A 24695-nucleotide genomic window follows, 5' to 3' on the forward strand; every position below is an offset into this window, starting at 1 on the left:
TGTTTCACCTAACCTAATGTTTACTAAGTCTTCCACGCTTTCCTTTGGCTGCTATGGTAAACGTGGTAATGAGTTTGTAAGATAATGTGTAACACAGGGATGCATTTTAAAAAAAAAAAAAAAAGCTTGTGGGCAGGGTCCAGCCTGCCAAGGGATTGTATACAGCCTGTAGTAGGTCCCGTGGTCCTACCTGACCGAGGGCAGCCCTGGCCATGGTGCATGTGGCTGGTCCCACCACCCCTGGGCAGAGCAGTGGGGCTGGGGCAGCATGGTAGCTGGGCTTCACTTCATGGCAGTCCTGGCAGCTGCCATTGCCACTGTCACTGCCACCACTAGCACCCCACCCTGTCTGCCCCATGCTGCCAGGGGTGCTAGATGGAGTGGGTGGGTGGTATCTCCATGGAGACCGGCTTGGGACCCACACAGGCAGGGTATGCTCAGTTGGGCAAATGGGATGGGGCCGTGGGCAATCGGAGAGCAGCATCTGGGAGCAAGGAAGAGCCAAGGCTGGGGCCAGATCGCAGGGCAGTGACAGTGCAGGACTGAGGCCTAAGGGAGAGCTATGATCTGCTGCCTGCACATCCCTGTGTATGGGCACTGGTTCCACAGGCCAGGGCGTGCAGGGAACAGATTATGGCTCTGCCCTGGGCCCTGGCCCTGCGCTGTCGCTGCCCTTTGATCCCACTCCATGATCCCACCCTGCTCCCAAATGTTGCTTGCTGCCCACCCACGGCCCCATTCCATCCACCCAACTGAGCATGCCCTGGCCACACAGGTCTGTCTATGGAGACCCCGGGGCTGGAGCAGGGATTGCCTGGTGATGACAGTGCAGGGCTGGGCCCCAAAACAGAACCATTTAAGAAGTCTGAGCTGTAGTCATGGTGGGGAGGGGGATTCTGACTGACCTGGCTTTCAGCAGCTCACCAGAACTCCTTAAGTGGCCCACAAGATGAATATGAGCCACCAATGGGATGTCTCAGCTGGTAAAGTGAGCAAAACTCTGGCTTGCATCTATAGATGCTTCTCAAGCAAATCCCAGGATGTCACCCTCTCACTGTACTCGGCCTTGGTGAGGCCATAGCTGGAGTACTGCATCCGATTCTGGGCTCCACAATTTAAAAAGGATGTGGAAAAGCTTGAGAGAGTCCAGAGGAGAGCCACGCGCGTGATCAGAGGGCAGGAGAATAGGCCCTATGATGAGAGGCTGAGAGCCATGGAACTCTTAAGCCTGGAAAAGCACAGGCTCAGGGGGACCTGGTAGCTGCCTATAAGTACATAAGGGGGGTACATCAGGATCTGGGGGAACGTCTGTTCACCAGAGCGCCCCAAGGGACGACAAGGTCAAACGGTCACAAACTCCTCCAAGACTGTTTCAGGCTGGACATAAAAAAAAAAACCAAAAAACTTCTTTACTGTCCGAGCCCCAAAGGCCTGGAATAGACTGCCTCCAGAGGTAGTGGAAGCACCTGCTCTGGACTCCTTTAAGAAACATTTGGATGTTTATCTTGCTGGGGTCCTTTGACCTTAGCTGGCTTCCTGCCCCTGGGGCAGGGAGCTGGACTTGATGATCTTCCAAGAGCCTTTCTAGCCCTAATGTCTGTGAAATCTATGAAATAGCCCAAATAATTGCCCACCCTTGGTGTGATAGGCTGTAATGAGATGGTCTCTCTGAAAGAGACTCATCTCTTGAATAGTTGAAGTGACCTAGCCTGTTATCATGTGGACTACCTGATTCATCTTATACATTGTCTGAGTCTGGGTTTTTTTAGTTTGTTTGTTTGAGAATATGGCCCCCACCCCTTTAAGTAGCCATATAAAGAAGTTAGTACCCAACTCGGAGGTATTAATTCTAATTCTGATTTTCTTACTTGTTTGTAGCTGATGACCATCAGGCTCTCATCTGGGATATTCAGCAAATGCCTCGGGCCATTGAGGATCCTATCCTGGCCTATACAGCAGAAGGAGAAATCAACAATGTACAGTGGGCATCAACTCAGCCGGACTGGATAGCTATCTGCTACAACAACTGTCTGGAGATCTTGAGAGTGTAACATTATTGGGCCATGCCAAAGCAAGGCACGGCTGTATAATTTTCCCCCTTCTAACGTAAGAACAAACGAGATTCAGTGGCCAGTATCTTTTTGTTGCTTTGCATCTACTGTTCCAAGAAACTGTTACAAGAATTGATGGCAGGTGTCTGCGGTCCCAAAAAGACTAAAAAAAAAAAAAAAATAAATAAAAAAGCAGGGACGTGACAAGCCTCTTGGACCCTTCTGGGTTCTGGTTTTAATAATTTTTCAATTTAAAAGTTCTGTATATTTGTTTGTCGACTGTGTTAATGAACATTATGGGCTTTAAGTTACTGCATATGTTTGTGTGTTTGTCAACCAGCTGAGGCAGCACATCCAGCTAGTTTGAGAAATGTAAGTGCAAAACTAGTTGGAAGAAAGACACTGATATTAACCAACATCCCTGCAGGAATCTCTAATCATTCCTGCTATTGCTGTCTCTAAACTGTTTAAACATTTCTGTGTTTGTTTTTTATATATCTTGAGCTAAGTTTCTATTGAGTGAGGTGAGGTGAGGCTCTTCTCTCCAGTTATTTTTGATATGCGATCAATTTCCATTTGCCCAAAGCAGGATCTGTTCATAGAGGTAAGTCATGAGCATCACTGTTGATTCCCTGGCAGTAAAGCCCTGCCAGTATTAACTGTTGCCTTGGCTCTTTATACCTGGCCAGAATCACCTGGTGCTGTGAAATACAAATGTATTGCACAACTGTCTTCTGATTCCTCTGATGCTAGAGGCAGTTGTTACTATGGTAGGCCTTACATTAAAATGTTAACAGAATTACTGTGGCTTTCCCACAGCTGTATTGCCTAACTGAATGGGGATCAGCATTTCAAAAAGAGAAGATTCTTGCGTGACTACTCATTTTGAGGTAAATGATTTCTGGAAAACGTGCAACTTTGAACATGTCAATTCAAAATCCATTACAGTGGAACAATTTCCCCTAGAAAATTTCCTGACTGAACCAAAAGAAAAAATGGCTTCACACTTTCTACCTTGCTTGGTTGAAAACTATAACCTAAGCAAAAATTCTATACTTAACCTTTTTAACTGGGAATTTTTCTGCATTTGGCCTGTTTTTCTGGAAGGTCTTGAACGTGAAGGAATAAGGAGCTAACTTTTTTTTTTTTTTTTTTTTTTTTTTTTTTTTTGCCCCTCAATATATTTGCATTGTCTGCCCAAATCTTGTTGGATGAATGAGAAGTCAGAACAGCTGGTCTACGATCAAAATGGAAGTTGTCCCTATAGCAGAAGTAGTTCCCTAAAGCAACATACAAGGTGGATCTAAAATGAAAGAAGCTGTATATAGTCTCTCAAATGGATCCTGTGTTCTGGTTCTAGTTGCATCTTTCAGGTATTGCAACTTTTGTAAGTAGAACCCTTCAATTTTGGAGGGGTTTTTTAATAGTAGAAAGAAAAAAGGGGGCCTTGGTAGGTTGTTTTGTAACATTGCTTTCTGATTTAAAGTTGCAGTGGTTAGAAAACTTAATCTTAACATGGTGGATAATGTGACTGTTCTGTTCAGATGAATGATCTACAGTACCCTTCCAAAGAAAACGTGACAACAGAATGCAAGACTTTGTAGTCACCTTTTTACTGTAACACAGGGCTCTGAAGTTAGTTGTCAGGATCCGCTCATTACCATGAGTTAGTCCAAAAACCAAATGCAGAATTCCCAGATCACAGTTGAATTTTAATGTCACCGGTTTAAGAAAAGTTTGTTTTCGGGTACATGCGTCTCTCTCCCTCCACCTCCTCCCCCCACCTTAGCTTTCTTTGCAGTATTTACAACCACTACATTCTGTTTTAAATGCTGTGTCCCTGTTGCACCCAGTCAGAAATGGAAAACTGTTTATAGTGAAATGGACCATACTGTCAAACACGGAGGAAAACAAATAGGTGAGGCAAAATCTTTATCTTTGAAGTTACTGCACCACTGGGTAAACAATTTTTACAGGTGACCTTTTTAAAAAAAAAATGCTGTAGTAAAAAAAGCACCATCTTACTAATTTGATCACCTTTCACTATTAATTAGATATTTTTCCTCCTATTAGAAATATTGAGCTAACACATTGCTGAGAAGTTGTACTCTGTTCTACCTCTTGCATTGTCTGATTCACTATGTTCCAAATGTTAACTCTTTGGGTGAGCAGAAAGAGTACTGTTTGATTGTCAGACTAAGTTGTTGGTATGGTAACCAGTAAGATAACTTGAGACTTGCATGTAGACTGAACAGACGTGCTCTAAAAGTCATTGAAAATGCAATAAATGTGGAACTACACAACTGAATTATCACTTTTCAGAGAAGAACTGCACCTTAAAGTTAGAAATTGCATATGCTAAGCTCCAAGGTAAAAGTTTTATGCTTATAGCAATATTAATTGACTTATTGTGCACATTGCTTAAATGTAGATATACATGTAACAATACTACATTTAAAAACGCATCTAAAATACAAGCATTTGACACACTTGGTGATTGAGAGAAGCATAACTCATTTTCTGACTTGATGCAGATTTTAAATATATATACTTACTGCTGCAAATCAAGCTTTGCATTTAACTTTGTAAAGGATAGAACAGAAAAAAACATGTGTAATTTTACATAGTCCCATTTAGGCTTTGATGTTTTGTTCTCTTAAGGTAAATGGTATGGGGTGAAAGCTGCTTTGTTAAAAATCATTCCCCATGGCCAAATGCAGGGTGCAGCTGCGCATCACTTGCAACTGCTATCTTCAGAAGAAAGAAATGAATTGATCTGTTTTTAGTTGAAAATTCAGTATCTGCAGAATACATGAAATGGTAGATACCATGATTTTTAACAACTTTGTCTTCCTTACTCAGTTCATTTTCCTTGTCCTTGACAAGTGTTTTGATGAACAGTTTAATCTTCCCTACAGTTTAGCCCTACCCCAGACAGGCATGGAATTTGTGTAATTTCCCTGCCCAAGATCAGCTTTATTGGGCAGATGCTTAGTAGAATACACTAATCATCTCTTTTTGTGAAGATGTAACATGCCTGTTACTGTAGTAGCCAAGTGCTTTTTCCCCTCCAAATATCTTTTATCCAGTTTAATTGAACCTTGGTCATGAAGGACAAATTCTGTGAAAAAGTATTTACCTGATGAGTTTTGTGTGTGCGTGCACACGCACACACATACATTTGCAGTTTAAAAGTAAAATAGAGCCCTTTGACTATATTGAGTGAGAATTTTTTCCAACAGTGTAAACCCCACCAGGCTAAATATTTCATCTCCATTGAGAACTGAGAATGTTAGAGCATGTGAAAACAAACCACGGTCTGAATAATGAGAATACTTCCACTGCTAGTAAAAACTGTTTGATTATGTGTACTTTGAAGGGATCCAGCTTGGGATCCCTCTTCTCACAGCTTGCTTGTTAGTACTGGTTTGGATTTCTCTATAGAGGTGAGGCTCCTGATCCAAATTCCATTGAAGACGAGGGAAGCACTCTTGTCAACTTTAGTGGGTGTGTAATATGACCTGTATTCTTGCTGCAATTGCCTGTTTATTGATTGGACTAGCTTCTAGATCTATGGTTCATTACCTTAATTGGGCCATGTCCTACTGCTGTTCCCCATGTCAGATGCCGGTCCTTAGAAGTGAGAGATACTATTTAAATTAATTTCTTAAATAGTCACTTTAGCAATGTAATGAGCATTACCTGAAAACTAGGCAAACCTATCTAGGTAAGGGCTCATACAAAGGGCATTTTATTTAAGAAGGTAAGAGTATGAGAGGCTTCAGTGCCCTTTGCAGTGCTACTCTAGCAGAAGCAATGTGTTCCTCAGTGGTTCATGTTCGTTTCAAACATAAGACACACCTCTGAAAGCTGTAAAATGCTGAGGATTATTGACCAAAGAAACAGCTCAGCATATCCTGCCAACTGAATATTTCAGTTAGAGGTGGAAACACTGCAAATACTGCTGCATTTAAATATTTCAGCCCATCTTACACTTTCATGTCTCTGGGTTTGTTTGTTTTTTCTTCCAAGGCTTGTGAAAACCACTGGTAAGGTGACTGATTTTGATAGTGGTTCTAAATGCTTTAGAGATCATGCAGAGAAACTGCTTTCAAAGTATTTTGCCCCGGAAGGGAGGGGAGGAGAACTCTTGGGAAGGGTCCTAACATCAGTGATGTTATCACAAAAGCAGATGGTGTAATGTGACATAAACAAGATTTTAGGGCACTAACTTCACTAGTTTTGGATCATTTCTCCTACTGATTATTCCAGGCATTTGGATTAATTTTTTGAACCAAGCTATTCTAGATTCCAACTATTATTTGAGCAACTTGTTTACTAGCATGTTTGGGCTCACAACCCAAAGATATGACCTGTATTTTAGCAAGATGAAGTGGGCAGTGATTTGAGAACCTAAACGTTGGATAATAAAACAGTGCATTAAAACAATAACTTTTGTATACTACTGAATTAAACCAGCCTATGATAAGTCACTGCTACCAGATTTGTCCTGCCACATGCAAAGATTTACTAGGCGAGAACTTAAGTGCTTTGACAATCTCTAGTACTTTAGTGGTCACAAAGTACAGGATGAAAGGTGACTGACACTATAAGAGGTCTTAAAATAAGCCACTTAAAAGTGGATGATGATGGTCAGCAATCATAATAAATCTACTGACAGGATGAATCTTTTCTGACCTGAGACTGAAACAACCTCCTGTATAGGAGGAGGCTTGTTTTTAAAATTTAAGTTCAGGAATCTGAGCATGACTGTTAAGCTGCTCTAGATGGCACTTTAGTAGGTATATTTTGGTAGGGTTAGGAAAGAATGAACCTCTTTCTGCCCTAGTCTTTTAAGGCAGGATTTTATACCTCTGAAATTTGTCTCGTTTAAAATAAGTGTTCCTGACATTGCAAGATGGAATTTTTTAGTATATAGTTATGTAATCCTTTTCATGTCAGAACTACCTGCCCTGCTGAAGGATAAAACTGTGAGCACTTGAAAATATTATTAAGGCTTCAAACTAGGAGGCTTTGTTCAGATAACAGTAGAGAACTCTCAGGCACTTAACATTGCTTGTCACCCAAATAGAACTCCTTTCTGTTTCATTTGATCATCTATTATTACCTAATCTTTAAGGGCTATGTAATTAGGTGCCCTTTCAAATTGTCTGTTGGCAGTGGCTGGGGAAATGTCTCAGTATGTGATGTAAATGAATAAGCAGACCACAGACACCAGCTGTGAGGTAGAAAAAACAGATGCAGCTATCTGCACCTTCCCACATAATTCAAAGGTCCTTAACTTATCCCTGAATTCCCTGGTGCTGTCTGACTGCTGTTCATACTGAAATAGATAAATGTACAGCGAGTTTCAGCTAACTGTACAAATACAGACAGCTGCAAAACTGTTACACTTCCATCAAAATCCTGGAGAGGGTTAATCATCCACTACCACCAAAGAAAATGGTTGTTATCACAAACCCAAGCGGAACATTATCCAGTCAACAAGCAGTTTGGATGTTTGACTGCCCACTTTTTCACTGCAAGGTCAATGATTCACATTCTAGCCTAGGCTTTTAATGTTGGTCTGTGCAATGGCCTTTAGGAAATGAAGTATCTAAAATCTCATTCTGAATGGGCAGGAGGAAAACTGGCTCTAGATAGGGGGTGGGAAAGAGAGGGGTCTTACTTATTATTTTCTGCAGAAGCTAACAAGGTTTTATGATATAGCACTTCCATGCAGAAAAAAGCTGATTTATGGGAAGATGTAACTAAATGTCAGTACCCATCGAGAAGGCACCTGTAAGTCGGAGACATGTGACATTGGCAACTGTACCAAATGGAATTTACAGTGCCCTTGCCTGTGCTATCAGAGTTAAGTCTCAAGCTTTTGATCAGCACCTTACAGGTATTTTAGCATTGGTGAGATAAAAATGTGCTCCAGTCACCAGTTGCTTGTCTGGCGATTCAAGGTAGAGTGTAGTTCTAAGAGAAACATATACAATACTGTCTTGACTTCTTCAAAGAACATTCTTCAGTTTGCTGAGCATCTCAAATTACCTCTTTTGGTGGTCACAGATATCCAGCATCAATCTAATTTTCTCACCTTGCCAGTGAGGAAAAATGACTTGTTCAGGCTCTGAAGTGCTTGATCCTCTTCAGAGGAGCTAATAAACTGCAGAGTTAAATTCATCTTTCTGGTAATTGCAAGATTCGGCAGCCATGCTGCTCTAAGCCCTGGTTCCATCTCTCATTCATCCACACAAGTCAGCATCCCTTCAAATTTGATTTCCTGTTTTATGAAATGCTCATGTCTCTTCTAGGCAAGAGACATAAGTGAAGGAGCTGCCAAACAAAAGGGGAAAGGATTCTGTCATTCAGTTGTACAGCTGTGAAGCAATGTGTGTTGCTTTTTGACAACCTGGTGAATATTAATTGTATCTACTATTTAAATAAGAACCTTTTTAGTTTGGGTTGCTAGCAGTGTACAATGTAATAATCTGTTGCGCCGAAGCTTTTTTCTTTTTCTTTTTCTTTTTTACTACCAATAGTCAAGTAGATATTTACTTTTATGTGTATTCCCTTCTGCTGTTCCCATTTAAGATCTGTTGTAATAACTTCCTGAAAGTGTGATCTTTGTAGCATGATTGTACAAGCATACATATGAAATCCCAGATTTCTTATTCTCACTAAAATGTTAAAGCAATAGCAATTTAATGTCTGTCCTTCATAGTGTAGGGTGTTAACATGGTTTCTCCCCCTCCACCACCATCCCTTCTGTATTGTTTGAGTTTTTGCAACTTTGCTATGATATTCTACTAGAGGATTCTTAGCATCCCATTATCCAACAGACACTGACATGTTGCGATGGGTAACTGCAATGTCTGAGTATTCCTTAATTAGTTTATGAAAAAAACAATATAAAAGGTTTTGTTAAATGCATTTTAACACCCAAGCCATGGAACCGTTTTGTTGAAACTGTAAATTTTTAGGTGACTTTTTGAAACCGCTTGAAAGTGGAATGTTGCATCCTTTATACTATTTTCTGCTTCCTGTGTAGTTTTATTCAAATTTTTTAACCTTTCTTTCTAAGTTTCAGCCTCCTGTGTATTAGGTACAGTATTTTCTGCTTTTCATACTTTGTAATAAAAATGAAACATTTGTAGATTGACTGCAGTTCACTGTGTGGTGAGTTAAGCTGATACAGGGGCACAGAGAACTATTTAAAACACATTCGTTTTGTTTCATGTCTTGTTTTGACTTCAGTGATGTGGCAAGAAAAAGCTTATTGGCTTATCTTTTTGCTGACCTCCTAGGATAGTGAAATGTGCTGATAAACTCCATTTCAATGTACCTATTCCCAGACTATACCTAACTAAATTGGCTTTTAACACAAATTACCAAAACTGTACCCCAACAGCATTAGTTAGTAGAGCCTGGTTGTGAAAGCACTTAACTGACTGGTTAAAGTAATGTAGTTAAACACTTTAATTTCAAGTAACTTTTTTCTTAAAATAAAAAATAACACTACCTGTGTTTTTTTCCTTTGCATTCTGCTGTTGTTCAAATTTTATTGAGGTACTTCAATAAATAGTAACCAGATAATTCAACAGCTCTCTGTAGGTATCAAAATAAAGGGGAGAGTTAGATTTTTTTTAACACAAATGTATCTGTCCCTGAGGTTCTTTTCAAATGTAAAATGTAAAGTAAAATCAGGTAACAATGAAATTGCAAAAAGCTCTATACATAGTTCAACCCCTGTATTGCTATTCATCTCTGAAGAACCATGCTGCATCCTAAAATTCAATCACTTACTGGAGTAGAGATCAATTAGTGACTAAAATAGAGGCGCCCTCTGTCTCATTGGGTCTCAGTAAAAATAGGTATATACTAACATTCAATACTGAGTGCTAAGCAGATATTAATTAGCTGCAGTTTCATTGTTCCAGTTCAGTAAACTGTATTGTCCCAGGACCTGTTTTTGGAACTCTTTATTTCCTTCAGCTTTGGGGGTGGAAATTCAAAATTTTGTGACCATATGGGAAAGAGATGCTTTTGGGTATAATTGATTATACAGTAAAAGCTTTGTTATCTGGTATGAGTGGGGTAAGAGGGCGCTGGTTATCTGAGAGTTATACTGGCCCCAGCCTACAGCGGCAGCCCACCCTGCCCTGCACAGATCCCTTTCCCCTCCCCCTGCCCCTTCCCCTGTGGACTTACCTGCCAGGTGGGGTGGGGGGGTGGACATGCGCTCAGCTCCCCCCACCCCCCACTCCCCCAAAAAAACAACCAACTTTTCTCCCTCCACCTATGTGGATATCAACTAGAAGGGTTCCCAGCAGCTCCTCTAGCAGCAGTGTCACTAACGTAAACAACAGAAATACTTGATGTTCATGCCAGATAGACTTAGCAAAGATTCTGTTTGCTAAAGTGAGGATTTGTACTGGGGGATACCGGAAATTCCATTTAATAGAGTATGCTGGTTAACACAGCTTTCACTATATATCTAAAAATGGACTATTGGTTCCAGTAATCAGTATATAAAAGAAAATACTGCAATTGGCTTTTTGCCTCTACCAAATAATTTAAAGAAATGTGATTCTGCAACTCTTGCTTTAGGAAAGTTACTACATCCCCATGGAAATGTTTCCCAACTGCCCAACACCTTGTTAGCAAGAGCAAGAATCTTCAGAAACCTGGGCCATTACCTTTGAGACTGACCTACCAACAATTGATTAGAATAGCAAGGTGAAGTTGCAAAGCCTGTTCTATCATTCAGCATAAGGTTGGATAAATATTCATTTTTAACCAACCAGAGTAGCGTGAAATAAAACCTGTATGAAAGGCAAGGATTTCTTAGAATGTGTCTTACTGGATCAACTGCATAGTTGGGATGGAGTTAGACAAGCCCTAAGAAATCCATGCCCCTCTCAATTTCTGGACCATCACAGCTACAACTTCACTCTAAATAAATCTATACTGAGGATTTGACTTAATCATTTTTAATTAAAAATACATTCAAGCAGGATATATTAGCTGAAAGCCTTAAGTCGGGCAACTGAATTAGAAGAAGTCACTGGCACTTTGAAGTGTTAAACCAGCTCATGGTAGCAGTAGCAGCCTCCACAGCTGTAGAGGGAATAGATATCTGCATTTGTACATTCAGCTTGTAAAGTCAATGTTTTCTTCAGAGTTGACAAATGATTGTGATTTGAAAAAGCAGGAGAGATGGGAAGAGGAAGAAAAGTTATCACTAAAAATGAGGTTTGACAGTGGTATCTAGTACAGTAGTTCTTAAGTATATTAAAAATAAAAAGGTGACCAGAAAGAATAGGTTCAATGCATTAATACTTCCTTAGTTTAATTAACTGGTTTTGAATGCAAAACAAGTCTTGATGAATGTTCTTGTGTATTCAACAGATTAAAGGTAATTTTATTTCATAAACTGCTTTTAAACAACTATGCATTTCTTGAAATATTTCAAGTAAAAAATTAATAAATAAAATGTGACTAGTTATATCTTAACAGGGTACATTTACCCATGCAATTAATGTGATGTAATAAACTGGAGCAACTGCTCCTGGGTGGAGCATCTACACAAGTGCCGGGGATAGCAGCAATTTGATCTGGGACAGAGTAGGCCCTTGGCTAGCTGGGCTGACTGGGTGCAATGTATGCCTGCAGTCAGCATCTACACATGTGTTTTGGCACAGTAAAGTAGTCTGCCATGAGATAGTACTGTCCCTGACAGCACTATCCTACGATGGAGTTGATTCATTTACTACACTGTAATACCAACACACATGTAGACTATGACACTACTCCAGAGCTGATTAGTCTACTCCACAGTAAAACACGTGTGTAGATGCACCCACATACTTTTATTCCAATTCTTAGATTTATATTCAATACATAACTTTATTGAATAAGTAATGGGTCTTTGCCCCTCAACTACTTATAAGATGGAGCTTGATCTGATTATAGAAGGTGGGTACCTGTGAGAGTATGGGATGTGACTCTGACTTTTCCAGCCTTAATATGTAGGAATATACCTTCCTGATTGATTAAAAAAATGCCCAGTTGTGTCAAAGCTGTATTTAGTTGAAAATAAACATGTCTTTAATGGTTATTAACCATGTTTACAGGAAAATAACCAAGTGCCAATACAAAACCAGATTAAAGTCAGTTATTTAAATGAAAGTTTCCTACTTGTGAATTTAAAATCATCTAAGTTTACATAGCATTTAAATTGCTTTCTTTTAGCCTGACAAGTGATTTTCTTGAACCAATCCAAGATGGAGAGACCTACATGCAGAAAAGAAGAGAACCTGATAGCTGTCTGTGTGTACACTGAATCTGCCCAGATTTCTATCCTTGGCTCTGCTACATCCTTGTTTTATGACCATGGAATTCTCCATTTCCCTTCTCGTATCTGCTTCCTTGTCTAGGAAAGGGATAACAGTACTTTTCTGCATATCATGTTAAATTAATCAGTAACACTGAAGGGATTTGAAAATAGAAATTGGTGTGTCCATTTTAACTAGTTAAGCTTCAAACTTTCTCTAACTAGTAGGTTGGTACTAAAAGTGTTACAGACATCAAGATTTCCTACAGTTCTGTCTTCAAGAGAGAAATTCCATCTCACTTGTTAAGGCACAGTGGGTTTCTTTAAATCTTAATCATTTGCATGTCTCTTCTTTCATTCCCTTTCCAATATTCCAACATCTCAGAAATGCGGACACTAGAGCTGCACTGTGTTCCAATAAATCACACCCGGGGTACTCAATAAGACTCCATTTAGGCCCCAAAGGATAGCATTAGACAAAACACCTTACAGGGAGCTTGCATTCAACTGGTTATTTATTATGATCTCAAGGGCTCACTTTTGCAACAACATCTTCCTGGCATAAACCACCATCCAGTAAATATGCCCTATGCTAGGGCTGGCCAGAGTTACCCTGGAAGCCACATCCAGTCCTCCACTGAACATCAAGAGCCGCAGAGCTCCACCCACTTCTCCAGTTTAATGCTCAAGATCCAAGTGCTGGCCACAGGATCAGGCTCCTGCCACCACAGCACCAAGTTGCTCTGGCTTTTCCCACGGGGAGCGTGCCCCAGGCTAAGCAGTGCAGCTGCAACCCCAGCCCCAGCAGCCTGGCACCTGAGCCAGCAGTTCCGTAGGGGAGAAGTGGGCCAGGCTTCAGCTCTGGAGAGCTGCAAGAACCGTGATGGCAAGCCACACGAGGCTCGCAAGCCACAGTTTGGCCACTCTTGCCCTGTGCTTTTTCATTCCTAGATGCATGATCTTTTATTATGATCTGAAGGGCCCTAATCAAGGGGCCTAGCCAGTCCAGGCCCAAGAGAGGTATATAAGGAGGCAGTCCAAGCAACCAGGGGAGCTGGGAACAGGGAGAAGTAAATGACAGTTTGCAAGCAGTTTGCTGAGAGCAAGTGGAGGAAAGTGAAGAGGAACCAGGCATCAGATCCTGCTCTAGGGTTGCCTGTGTTCTTGGCTTGCTGTTTGGTGAGTTTGTGTGCTTGGGTGTGTGTCCTGAGCAGCTGAGTGAACTGATTGCTGATTGACTGCTGCCTGGGTGTGACAAAGGGCCCTAACAAAGGGGGCCTAACCAGCCCAGGGCCAGGGAAGGTATATAAGGAGGTAGTCCAAGCAACCTACAGAGCAGTGAACAGGGAGAAGCAAATAGGACAGTTTGTAGGTCAGTTTGCCATCCCTCTCTTTGAAGGGCAGCCTGAAAGGTAAGATTCTCTTTTTTATATGTAATTAGGACTGACTAACTACATTGTTTTATTTTAGCAGCTAAATCTCAGCAGCTAGACCAAGACTTTAACCCACTGTTTAACTAGAGTCCAGAGTGAAGGGGATTTGCTTGGAAACTCTCACATTACTTCACCATAAGCTGACTGAGAGGAAGGAGTTTCCAGGGAAAAGGGAACCCTTCAGGTCCAGGAACAGCAAACAGGCCAGCTGCAGAAGAGTTTGCTAGCAAAAGTCTGCTTGGAAAGAGAGGCGCAAAGTGAGAGGAAGCAGATTAGAAGACCCAGAGACATGGCTGGAAGATATTGCAATCTCAGAGTCACTTCCACTTCCAGCTCTTCCTCTACTTCCACTTGTTGAGATGTCTGTCCAGGCAGGACCACACACTGTTGAGGCTTCCACCCAGGTCCTGGTTTGGTGCTGTGCAGACTGCGGCTTGCAGGTCCTTCCAGTATCAGCCAGGTGGGGTGGCGAGGGAGGTGTCTTCAATGTAAGCGGTGCCTTCTGGTGGCGTCCCTCGGGGAGAAGGTAAGAGAGATACAGGAGAAAGTAGAAAGGCTCTGAAGCATCCACCACCACGAGGTGGTCCTCCATGAGGACTTAATTGATTCCATGCTGGAGGAAACCTCTAAGACTGTAGAGGAAGGACTGCTAGAAATGGTGCTAGAAAAGGAAGAGGGCATGGACTCCCAGGAAGGTGGAAACTGGAAGCTTATATCTTGGCAGCAAGAATTTATCATCTCCATGTGCAGTGGTATACTTGGAGAACAAATATGGAGTGCTAGCAACAGAGGAGGAGCACATTCCTCTTGGTGGAAGAGACCAAGCCAAGAACCCCCAAGGTAGGGAGGATCAAGACCACTGCCACAAAGAAGCTATGGGTGGTGGTGGTTGGAGACACCCTTCTGCCAGGGACAGAAGGGTCCATCTGCCAGTCTGACCTGTTGTCCCAGGAGGTCTAAGCAGCAGACCTCCTGGGAGCCTGAAGCCCATATTGGAGATGTCACAGAAGGATTACTGAGACTCCTCTGACCCTCTGACTACTACCCCATGCTACTCATCCATGTGGGCACCAGTGATACTACCAGGGGAGACCATGAGCAGATCAAAAGTGACTACAGGGCTTGCTTTGGGTGCAAGGATAAAGGGGTCTGGGGCTCAGGTTGTGTTCTCTTCAATCCTTCCACTCAAGGGAAACAGCCTGGGCAGGAACAGGTGCATCTTGCAGATCAATACCTGGCTGCTCAGGTGATGTTGCCAGCAGGGCTTTGGCTACTTCAACCATGGGATGTTTCATAGTAGCTAGGGTCAGGAGGGACCTGAACAGATCCCTGCCTGACCCCCTGCCACAGGCAGGAATGTTGTTCTGAGAAGAGGGATTTCTGGGAAGAGATGATGGGGATCCACCTGACAGAGAGAGGGAAGAACATGTTTGCAGACAGGCTCAATAACCTAGTGAGAAGGGCTTTAAACTAGGTTCACTGGGAGATGGAGACCAAATCCCTGAGGTAAGTGGGGGACCTGGAAGAACAGCAAGCAGGAGGGGACAACAGGGAAGGTATGCTCATACTTCTGGAGAAATCGGGGCAATCAACTAGTTACCTTGGGTGCTTCTACACGAATGCACAGAGCCTGGGAAATGAACAGGAAGAATTGCAAGTCCTCACACAATCAAGGAACTATGATGTGACTGGCATAACAGAAACTTGGTGGGATAGCTCTCATGGCTGGAGCACTGTCATGGATGGTACAAACTGTTCAGGAAGGACAGGCAGGGAGAAGGGGAGGAGGAGTTGTGCTGTATATAAAAGAGCTGTATGATTGCTCAGAGCTCCGGTATGAACCTGGAGATAGGCCTGTTGAAAGTCTCTAAGTTAAGGTTAGAGGGGAAAGCAACACGGGTGATGTTGTAGTGGGGGTCTGCTATAGACCACTAGACCAGGAGGAAGTGGTGGATGAGGCTTTCTTCAAACAGCTAGTGGAAGTTTCCAGATCCCAAGCCCTGGTTCTCATGGGGGACTTCTGTCATCCTGACATCTGCTGGGAGGGCAACACAGCAGTGCACAGGCAATCCAGGAAGTTTTTGGAGAGTGATGGGGACAACTTCCTGGTGCAAGTGCTGAAGCAGCCAACTACAGGCCATGTTCTTCTTGATCTGCTCACAAACTGGGAAGAACTGGTGGGAAATGTAGTAGTGGATGGCAACTTGAGCAGCAGTGACCATGAGTAAGGTTCCCTCCAAGCTATGCGCGTGCGAGGCTGCGAACAATTTTATACCATGCCACACACTAACTTATTAACACCGCACACCCACCCGGAGAAGAACTGGGCTGCGACACGGCAAGGCGAGGTGGGGGCTGGGGTTGGGGCTGGTGCGGACTCTGCTGGATCAGTGCCACTCCCCGCCTTTCGGCTGCTTTTACACCGTGAAGCTGGAGCTTGCGCCTCCCCGCCCCCCAGCCCAGGCTGCGCCTGCCCTGTGCTCCTGCCCGCCCACCTGCACTGCCTTGTCTGGCCGTGCTCCCTGGCGGCTATGGGGAGTGGCACAGGCAGAGCTGGAGGAGGGGCTGGGCCAGGCAGCTGGGAGCAGCCATGTCCTTTTGCTCTTTCTTCACTGGGGAGCGCTACAGGGGCCACTTCGAGCCGGGTGAGTGAGGGGCACTGCCTGTAGGGCCCTGCTTCCCATAGGGCTCGGGGCCCACAGTGTATCCCTATGGGAGCCCTGCTGCCTATAGGCATCCGTGCCCCCTATAGAGACCCTGCTGCCCCTAGGGTGCCCCAGCTTCCCCTGAAGAGGCCCCCACTGCCTAGAGGGTGTCCATGCTCCCTTATAGGGGGCCTCTGTGCTCCTATGGGACCCTAACCAAACAACCCTAACCTGACCCCCAGTTGTCTTTCCTGCCTGGTGCAGGGGGGGCTGGCGAGGTCCCTTGGAGCCCTTACAATCTATGAACCCTATATACAACATCCAGTGTCCATGTTCCCTTATAGGGGGCCCCTGTGCCCCCATAGGAGCTGCACTGCCTATAGGGTGCCCCTGCCCCTCATGGGGACCCTAACCCTGAGACTAATGGTGAGGATCCACTACATGGATTCTAGTCTATGAGGTTTAGCATAGTCTGGATCCAGGCTTAGCAAAAGGGGGAGGCGGGACTGAAGCAGCACGCTCACGGATCGCTACACCTTAGAGGGAACATTGACCATGAGATGATTGAGTTCAGGATCCTGAGGAAAGGAAGAATGGAGAGCAGCAGAGTAAGGACCCTGGAGTTCAGAAAAGGAGACTAACTTGCTCAGAGAACTCATGGGCAGGATCCCCTGGGAAGCCACTCTGAGGGGGAGAGGAGTCCAAGAGAGCTGGCTGTACAGGCAGCCCTCAGACTTGCAACACAATTGGTTCCTGAACACTGCGTCTTAAGTCAAGACATTGTAACTCAGAACCAATTTTCTCAGAAGAAACAATGTTATAAATGGGGGATTGGTTCCTGAACCAAGGTTCGATACCCTATTTTCACCAAAAATACCCCAGAATTTTGTACTCAATCAATTATAGATGAGAAATATAGCTACATTAATGTATTTATATTGTAAATAGCAATCACATTGATTTGGAAGGACTTCTTTGAAGTGACTTTGCTGGACTTTTTGAAGGCTCTTGGCTGAACTTTTTGAAGGGTTCTTGGCTGGAGTCTTGGCTGTAGGTTTTTCTGGAGTCTTGTCTGCTTTCTTAAAGAAAGTATCCAAAGAAGTTTGGACAGATGTTCTCCAGGGAGATGAGTGATGCAGCAAACTTGTTCACTGGCGTGGTGTCGCATTGGATCAAGTGTTGTAAAGTTAAAACTGACGTCATAAAGTTGAAACAGAGTGTAAATTTATAAACGTTGTAAGTGTGAAACGTTGTAACTTAAAACATTGTAAGTTGAGGACTGCCTATACATTAAAGAAGCCTTACTGAGAGTGCAGGAACAAACCATCCTGATGCACAGAAAGCCTTTTACTGACAGTCCAACTTTTTTACTGACATATTTTAACTGATGCATGTTTTACATAATGTAAATGTAATTCTTCTGCCAGGTCCCAGTTAAAAGGGCTGGGTTCAAATTTTAAGGGCTTAACATCACCCATAGTTTAAAAAAAAAAAAAAGTTTGTTAGCAAAAAGTTTTCATAAAAACAAAACAACCCCCCCCCCCTTAGAGCTAACCATTCTACTTGACTGCAGCAATGGTTTTACAATGTGATACCCTACCCCTCCCTCAACTCCCCCCCCCACCCAAAAAAGGGCCCCTACTCATCCCCACACCCTGTTGCCTGACTGTACCCTGCACCATGCTGTTTACCCCCAGCCTTACCCCTGCCATTTCTGCTCCCTGTACCTTGGAGTGGACCCTCAAAGAAGCCTACCTACCATGCAGCAGTATTACAGGCAGCCTGGCATACAATAGCAGCAGCTCATGGCTGAGAGAACACACCCTACAGAGTGCTGTACTCCCACTTTAACATTAGGTGGTGGTTCAGTTTGTCAGAGCTTCAATCAAGCTTCAGCTGCTTAGAGTTTTTACTGATGGCTAAAGTTTCATTTTCTTATTTTTATTTTTTTTTTTTTGGACTTTACTAATAGCCATTTTTAGCCTGATTATTATACTTACTTACTAGCAGTACATTTATTGACACTTGGCAACTCTACTGGAATATGGAGGGGAGAACTGCTTAAGCTAAAGTTGTCATGAAAATAAATATAAGCTGGGCAAGAAAATTTTAGGCTGTAAATTTAGAAGACAAACTCTATAATATCACAAGAATGATGTTCAGGAACAACCTTATGGTTGATGGGCAAGTGTGGGGAAGGGGAAAAAACCCCTCACTTTTTAAAATGGACTTGTCTACCTTCTGAAAAGGGTTATGTAACATGGCTGCTTGTGATACCAGAGAACTCTAACCCAGGAGGTCCCTTCCAGTCCTATCATTTCATGGTCAAGCCAGAGAAAGGAACCACTGACATCACCACCTCCACAAGTTTCTGTTTGAGTTCTAGCCACCACCTTGTCTGGGAGTTTGACGTTCCTGCTCTCATCTTCTACAGCATCCAACTTTTCTTCCCTGCCTTATTTCTATTTCTTATTTTCCTCCTTTTGCCTTCAGCCTAAAAAGAATTTGGCTTAGCCAGCCAAAAAATGCACCCTTTGTAGCACTTCTGTGAGCTCATGATGAGAGAGGCAGCGCAAAACAATATGCTGGACAGGCCCTGGTTGGTAAAGTTTTGCTTCTAAGTAGCTGATAAAAACATCTGCTGTCTGTGTTTCTCAGTAGTGATGTTGCTAGTGAAGTCAGCACCAGAGAGAGAAGCTGTATTTTTATTTTTTTTTTTAATCATTCTTTTTCCTTCTGTGGGTATGTTTGTTTTGTGTTACAGGAGGCAGGAATGCACTTTGAAAAGCAGAAACAGTAAGGATTCAACCTCACCTCAAAGTTTTCTCTTCCCCTCTCCCCCCATTAGTGTGATAGTTATTTATTTTATATTTTAAATGCTTTAATTTTATGTTTCCTTTTCCTGTATCTCTAGGAACTTTAAAAAATGTGTTTTAATTGTGGGGTTGCTTTTGGATTAAACATGCTAGGGTCACTGTAGTCAAAATCTTGAAACTTGGTAACAACCTTGATTTTTCTAGGCTCATTTATTCTGTCAAAACTACCAAAGTAGTCCACAGTTGGGTCCAAAGGTATATTGAAAAACTGAAGAGGATTCAGAAAAGCAGCAGGAATGATCTGAGGCATGAAGAACTCACTTTGCAATGAGTCAGGTATCCAGGTTGTAGCCATATTGGTCTAGGGGCAAAAGGAATCGGTCTAATAAAAGATATCACCTCTACCATGAGATCCAACTAGATTTTTACAAAAAAAAAAAAAAAAATTATTTGAAAGCTTTTGGGGACAAGTGCCCGTCTTCAGGCATAGGAGAAAAGATTATAAAAGTTCTCCTAGGTAAAAATGAAAGTTCATATTTCATAGGAGAGTTGAAGGTGTGGTAAAATCTGTTTGGAACAGTTCATTTTATGCAGGTTCAGCTCAGGAAAAGTTGGAATATAGTCTGTTTACCTCAAAGTTGTTTGGTGGCAAGCAGGATGTCGAGTCATATTTCCTTCTAGTTATGTTTCATATTTCACAGAAGAGTAAAAAGATGGAATGCTCTTCTGTGTACCTTGCAATGAGGAATTTAAGTTTCACCCACTGATGCTCTTTTCATGAATTAGTTGAATTTCTTAATGTTTGTCTATAAGTACCTACAAAGGGAGGGAGCAGGTAGCTCTCTTAGCTTTGTAGATGCATGCATCTGAAATCCAGTAGCTGGAAGTGGAAGATAGGTCAATGCAAACAAGCACAGATGGCCAGGGGTCCAATCCTTACTGGCCCTGGACCCATCCCTCAAGATTGGGTGGGTGGGGCACTACATGCAGTATGTACCCTGTGCCTGCCCCTCTGCGCTTTGTATAGCGCTCTGCCTGCAATGCAAGGCCCAGAGAGGGACTGGCCTGAGCTGCCCATGGCACAGGAGGCCAGCACAGGAAGCATGCTGCCCACAGCACCCTGCCTAACCAGCCCCTGCATGCTTCCCTGCCATGGCCCAATCTGGCCCACAGACTGGCACAGAGACCCTCATCCGGTCCTGATGCCCTGGCTGTAGCTCAAGTATTTGATGAAGCTGAATGCATAACATTGCCTTGCTGCAGGCAGTAAATTCCTGCAAAACATCAGAAGAGATGATTCTGCTTGCCTTGAACTCCAAGAAAACCTAATAGTAGCCAATAGGAGCAGTATATGTAAATTAAAAGTACTAAGATGATGTTTGTTGGTTTTGGTTCATTACCCTTTTTTTTTTTTAATTCTTTGAAGACTATTCAGCATCTCAGATGCAGGAATTCTGAGAGAGCGGCCCCTGCCACACATTACATATATTATGCAACTGACTGATTAATCGCACAATACATTTAGACTAGCCACATGTGCAAAGTAAAAATGTCCATCCGCTATAAAAAGAGCCGACCAGTTACAAACGTTAGTACTTGAAAATGTGTAACAACTTTATAGCTGGTTTCTACCCAGCTTAATTTGAACATGTGGCAGGGCCTAGAGAATCAGTAAATCTGAGGGAATAAGGGGGAGTAGCTGAGGATAGAGACATTATAGGAAAACCATGTGATTTGTTTGTATTAGCTTTTACTGTGGAAGTATCTGTTGGACATTTGTCCAACTCCTATTGTTTCCAAGGGGTAGCTGATAAAAACACAAGTGAAACAGTATGGCTTTTTAAAAATGAATGCTACCAAATGAATGGCAAAAAAGGAAGTGGTGGAAGAAACAAGAAAATTTAAAAGCCACCAGATACAGATGGTGTCATTTAAGAATGGAGTGATTGACCTGATAGCAAAATCTCTGTGCTTCTATATTGAGGGCAGCCCTTATACTGAAAGGAAACAAATACTGCACCTTAAATGCCCTAGAAGCAATTCTGGGAATGAAATACCATTTAACTTAACTTTGGTTCTAGATAAATTTGTTAGTTAAATAGCAAAGACCTTTGATCATGATATGATTAGAGCAGCTTGAAAAAGGAAAGTTTTGCAAAAACAATTTAAATTTGATTTTTTTTTTTCCATTGTGAAGGATTCAAGATGGAATGATACATGTTTAAGATTTTCTTTGTTTATTTTCAGACTTCCCTTTTTCCCCTTCTCTTTTCCATAGGCTTCAATAAAATGAATGTTGTCTAAACTGCTACTACCCTTTTTCCTATTGCAGGGCCAACTTTGAAGTTGTGGTAACATTAGAAATTTAAATTGATAAAAGACAGATTAAAATGAAAAAGTGAGAGAGAGGAATGGGGCAATATCTAATTTGTTTGTATTCTGTGACAAGAAAAGGTAACTGGGAATTAAAAAAATAAAAAATAAAAAATTGGAAGGTCTTTTAACTACCTTTTAAATTTAAAGTCCTTGTTCATGGGTGCTACCGTAGGGAGTTATGACAGTAGGATGATGGTACTTCTGGTGAGTACAACTATTTCTTGCTATAATACAAATGTAGCAACCGTTTAAACGTGTATGAACTGTCAGCGTACTAAAAAGTATACAGGTTTCCCTTGATTTTTATGCGGGTTCTGTATGGGTCATTCATGCCAGTTAACAGGGATTTGAACTGAAAAATGGGTGTAAATCAGTAAAAACTGAATCACTTAAAGCAGGGAATTTATCAGTGAAACTCAGTAAAAACTGAGAATGCAGAACGCTATGCTGTACATGAGTTCCTGGAAAATAGTGCATAACTCAAATTCACGTAAAGGGAACCCACTTTACAATGTAATAAACAGGGATATGTTCCAAGACCTCAACTGTACTGACCCCCAGATCCACTTCTACCACTTTTACAAGACAGTTTTGGTACTCGCCAACAGCAGACAGTACACAAGCACAAGGTGGTGGTGAACGTTACCATCGTGGGGACAGCAACTACAGGAACATGTCACAGACAATGAGCAAGGAGCACAGATATATTTTGGTGCGTGTCATTCCCGCAATGCATTGCACAAAGCAGCTGACTGAGGGCTTCCACCACACCGATCACATAGGAGTGAATTTACCTTGCACATAACAAATTTTTGGTATAAAAAGGGTCATTGCATGACAGCAAATTTGCACATACAATTTGTCCTCGCTTTATGCGGGTTCTGTGTGTTTATGTATTCTATCTATCTATATGTGCTTAATCTGTCTGTCTGTCTGTAAGGCTCTTAGAGCACTCTGATTGGTTGTCTTAGCAGCCAATCACAATGCTTACTGAAACACCCAATCACACAGACAGCCAAACACACTGGGGGGGGGTCGCATGGCTAGATGAGGAGCAGCAGCAGTGCAGATTGGTGACTGGTGGTGGTGGATGCTGTGTGCAAACTTCTCCCACCCCCCTGGGAGGCAGCGGCAGCAGCAGGGTGGGGTGGTGGTGCACAGTACTCCATCCCACATGTGCCCCCGCTTCCCCCCCCTCCCTCCCAATCATTCTTGATAGGAAATTCACTTTGTGTGTCTCAAATGAACAACATGTTTTTATTGATATATTTACAATGTTAAGGCAACTTTGAAGCCTACCAGTGCCTCAATCGTTATAATCAAATAAATTCTAAATCCCTATAAATTTTGGTATTTAATTTTGGCGGGTTTTATCATTAAACAATCAGAGCTCACCAGAACTCCCCCTTTGCTCACCAGGATGCAGGTCCAGGCCCCTCACTCCCAAGTCACAGGTCCCCAGCTGCCAGAGCTAGGGATCTGGGTGCACAGCCCCCTGCCCCTATGGTAAATAGGGTTACCATATTTCCAGTATCAAAAAAGAGGACACCTGTGAGGGGGAGGGAGGGAAGTTAAGGGGGAGGCATATGATTGGGGGGGGGGGCAGCAGTGATAGGCCCGTGCCTTGCCTGTTCCTCACTCCTAAGCCCCTGCCCCCCAGCCCCCTCTCACTCCCAACCCACAACTTCCTGCCCCCCAGTGCTGCTGGTGTCCCTCACTCCTGACCCACAGCCCTACTGTCCAAGCAGTAGGGCTGTGTGAAATTTCTGCAGGGAGTGTACTGCACAATGGCAGGGAGTTGGCCCCCTCCATGATGAGCTGCCCACAGCTCTGTCCTGCTCCCCGCCCAGGCCCTGCTGCTGCAAATTCCAGCCCTGGGCCCCAAGCCTCATGCATCACCTGACTGGGCAGCAGCCCCAGCCCTGCCCAACTTCCTCCCTATGGGGGCTCAATCCCATCACCCCCAGACTTAACCGCAGGAGCTGGTCTCCAGGCTGCCTGGCAGCTATGTGCATGTACGTGGAGCCCCCTGCCTGACCACCCTCCTCCTGCTCCCCCCAGCCCCTTGCAGGCTGGAACCGCCTGCAGAGAGCTCTTTGGAAAAGTGGAAAATCGGCATGTTTCTCTGTTAAAATGAGAAATCTGTCTTTTAACTAAGAAAAGGTAAAATCTACATGTTTTTCCATTTTTCTGTGGGAAACAGAAAACCAGGATCCCTGCTGATGACTTGTTAAATAAGCCATTGGCTGCTTGTGCATAGGTGCTCCCTCCCAGCCCATGTGGGCTGTGTTTTCTGGCTGGGCTTGCCTCTTCCTGCCTTTCCCTCCCCCACTCAGAGGACTCCACAAGAAGCTCTCAGCAACAGCTGTCTAAGCTGCTATGTTATTGGTTAATTGTTCAACCGACATAATTAGAGGAAGTTAAATGAGGTTTGTTTGTTTTTTTAAATGATATTTACATCTGTAATCAGCATTGGTGAGATCTGATGCTGTGGAGCTGGCCAGCCTGTGGCACTGGGATCCTGGCAGGTCTGGAGCAGGCCCGCTAGGTTGTAATGTGGGAGAGGGCAGGAATGGTGGCAGTGGCAAATAACTCCTCAGTTCAAGGATGATCAGCTACCCTGGCTCATGTATGGGTTTTCAGGTGAATAAGAGTTCAATTCTTGAGCCACAGACTCGTCAGCAGCCTTTGCAGGTCTTTCCACAGGGAGGGCAGGCTGTAGGCCAGGACTGCTCTCCTTGTCTTTCCTCCACTCTCTCTCCTCTGCTTCAAGGACATCGAAATAGGCTACGGCTCAGTTGCGGTTGTGGCACCGCCTGACCTAGTCAGGCAGCCAGGTCCTCCCAGCACTTTCTCGAGGTGTCCTCACTGTGTCCTTGTAGTCTCAGCTGTAGCTCAGACTGTTACTAAACTGGGAGAAGAGCACTTGTTCTGGGAGTCGAGGGTCCACTCTCAACAGCGAGCTGGGGCCGTGCAAGCGCAGCTCAGGGCAGCTAAGGAGGACTTCGTGCGACGACAGCGCGCACCTG

The 24695-nt window shown here is 43.3% G+C and overlaps 1 protein-coding gene across 1 annotated transcript in view; it reads left to right on the forward strand.

The window, feature by feature from the left end:
• Positions 1-9222, forward strand: part of DCAF7 (DDB1 and CUL4 associated factor 7) — a 45723-nt gene extending 36501 nt beyond the window's left edge. Inside the window, exon 7 of the mRNA XM_006271570.4 lies at positions 1879-9222. Within this exon, the coding sequence (XP_006271632.1) occupies positions 1879-2051 (173 nt within the window). The 3' untranslated portion in view covers positions 2052-9222. The remainder of the gene's footprint in view (positions 1-1878) is intronic.
• Positions 9223-24695: the final 15473 nt, after the last annotated feature.

The sequence above is a fragment of the Alligator mississippiensis genome, chromosome 4 (genome assembly GCF_030867095.1).
Source record: "Alligator mississippiensis isolate rAllMis1 chromosome 4, rAllMis1, whole genome shotgun sequence".
Classification (NCBI taxonomy): domain Eukaryota; kingdom Metazoa; phylum Chordata; order Crocodylia; family Alligatoridae; genus Alligator; species Alligator mississippiensis.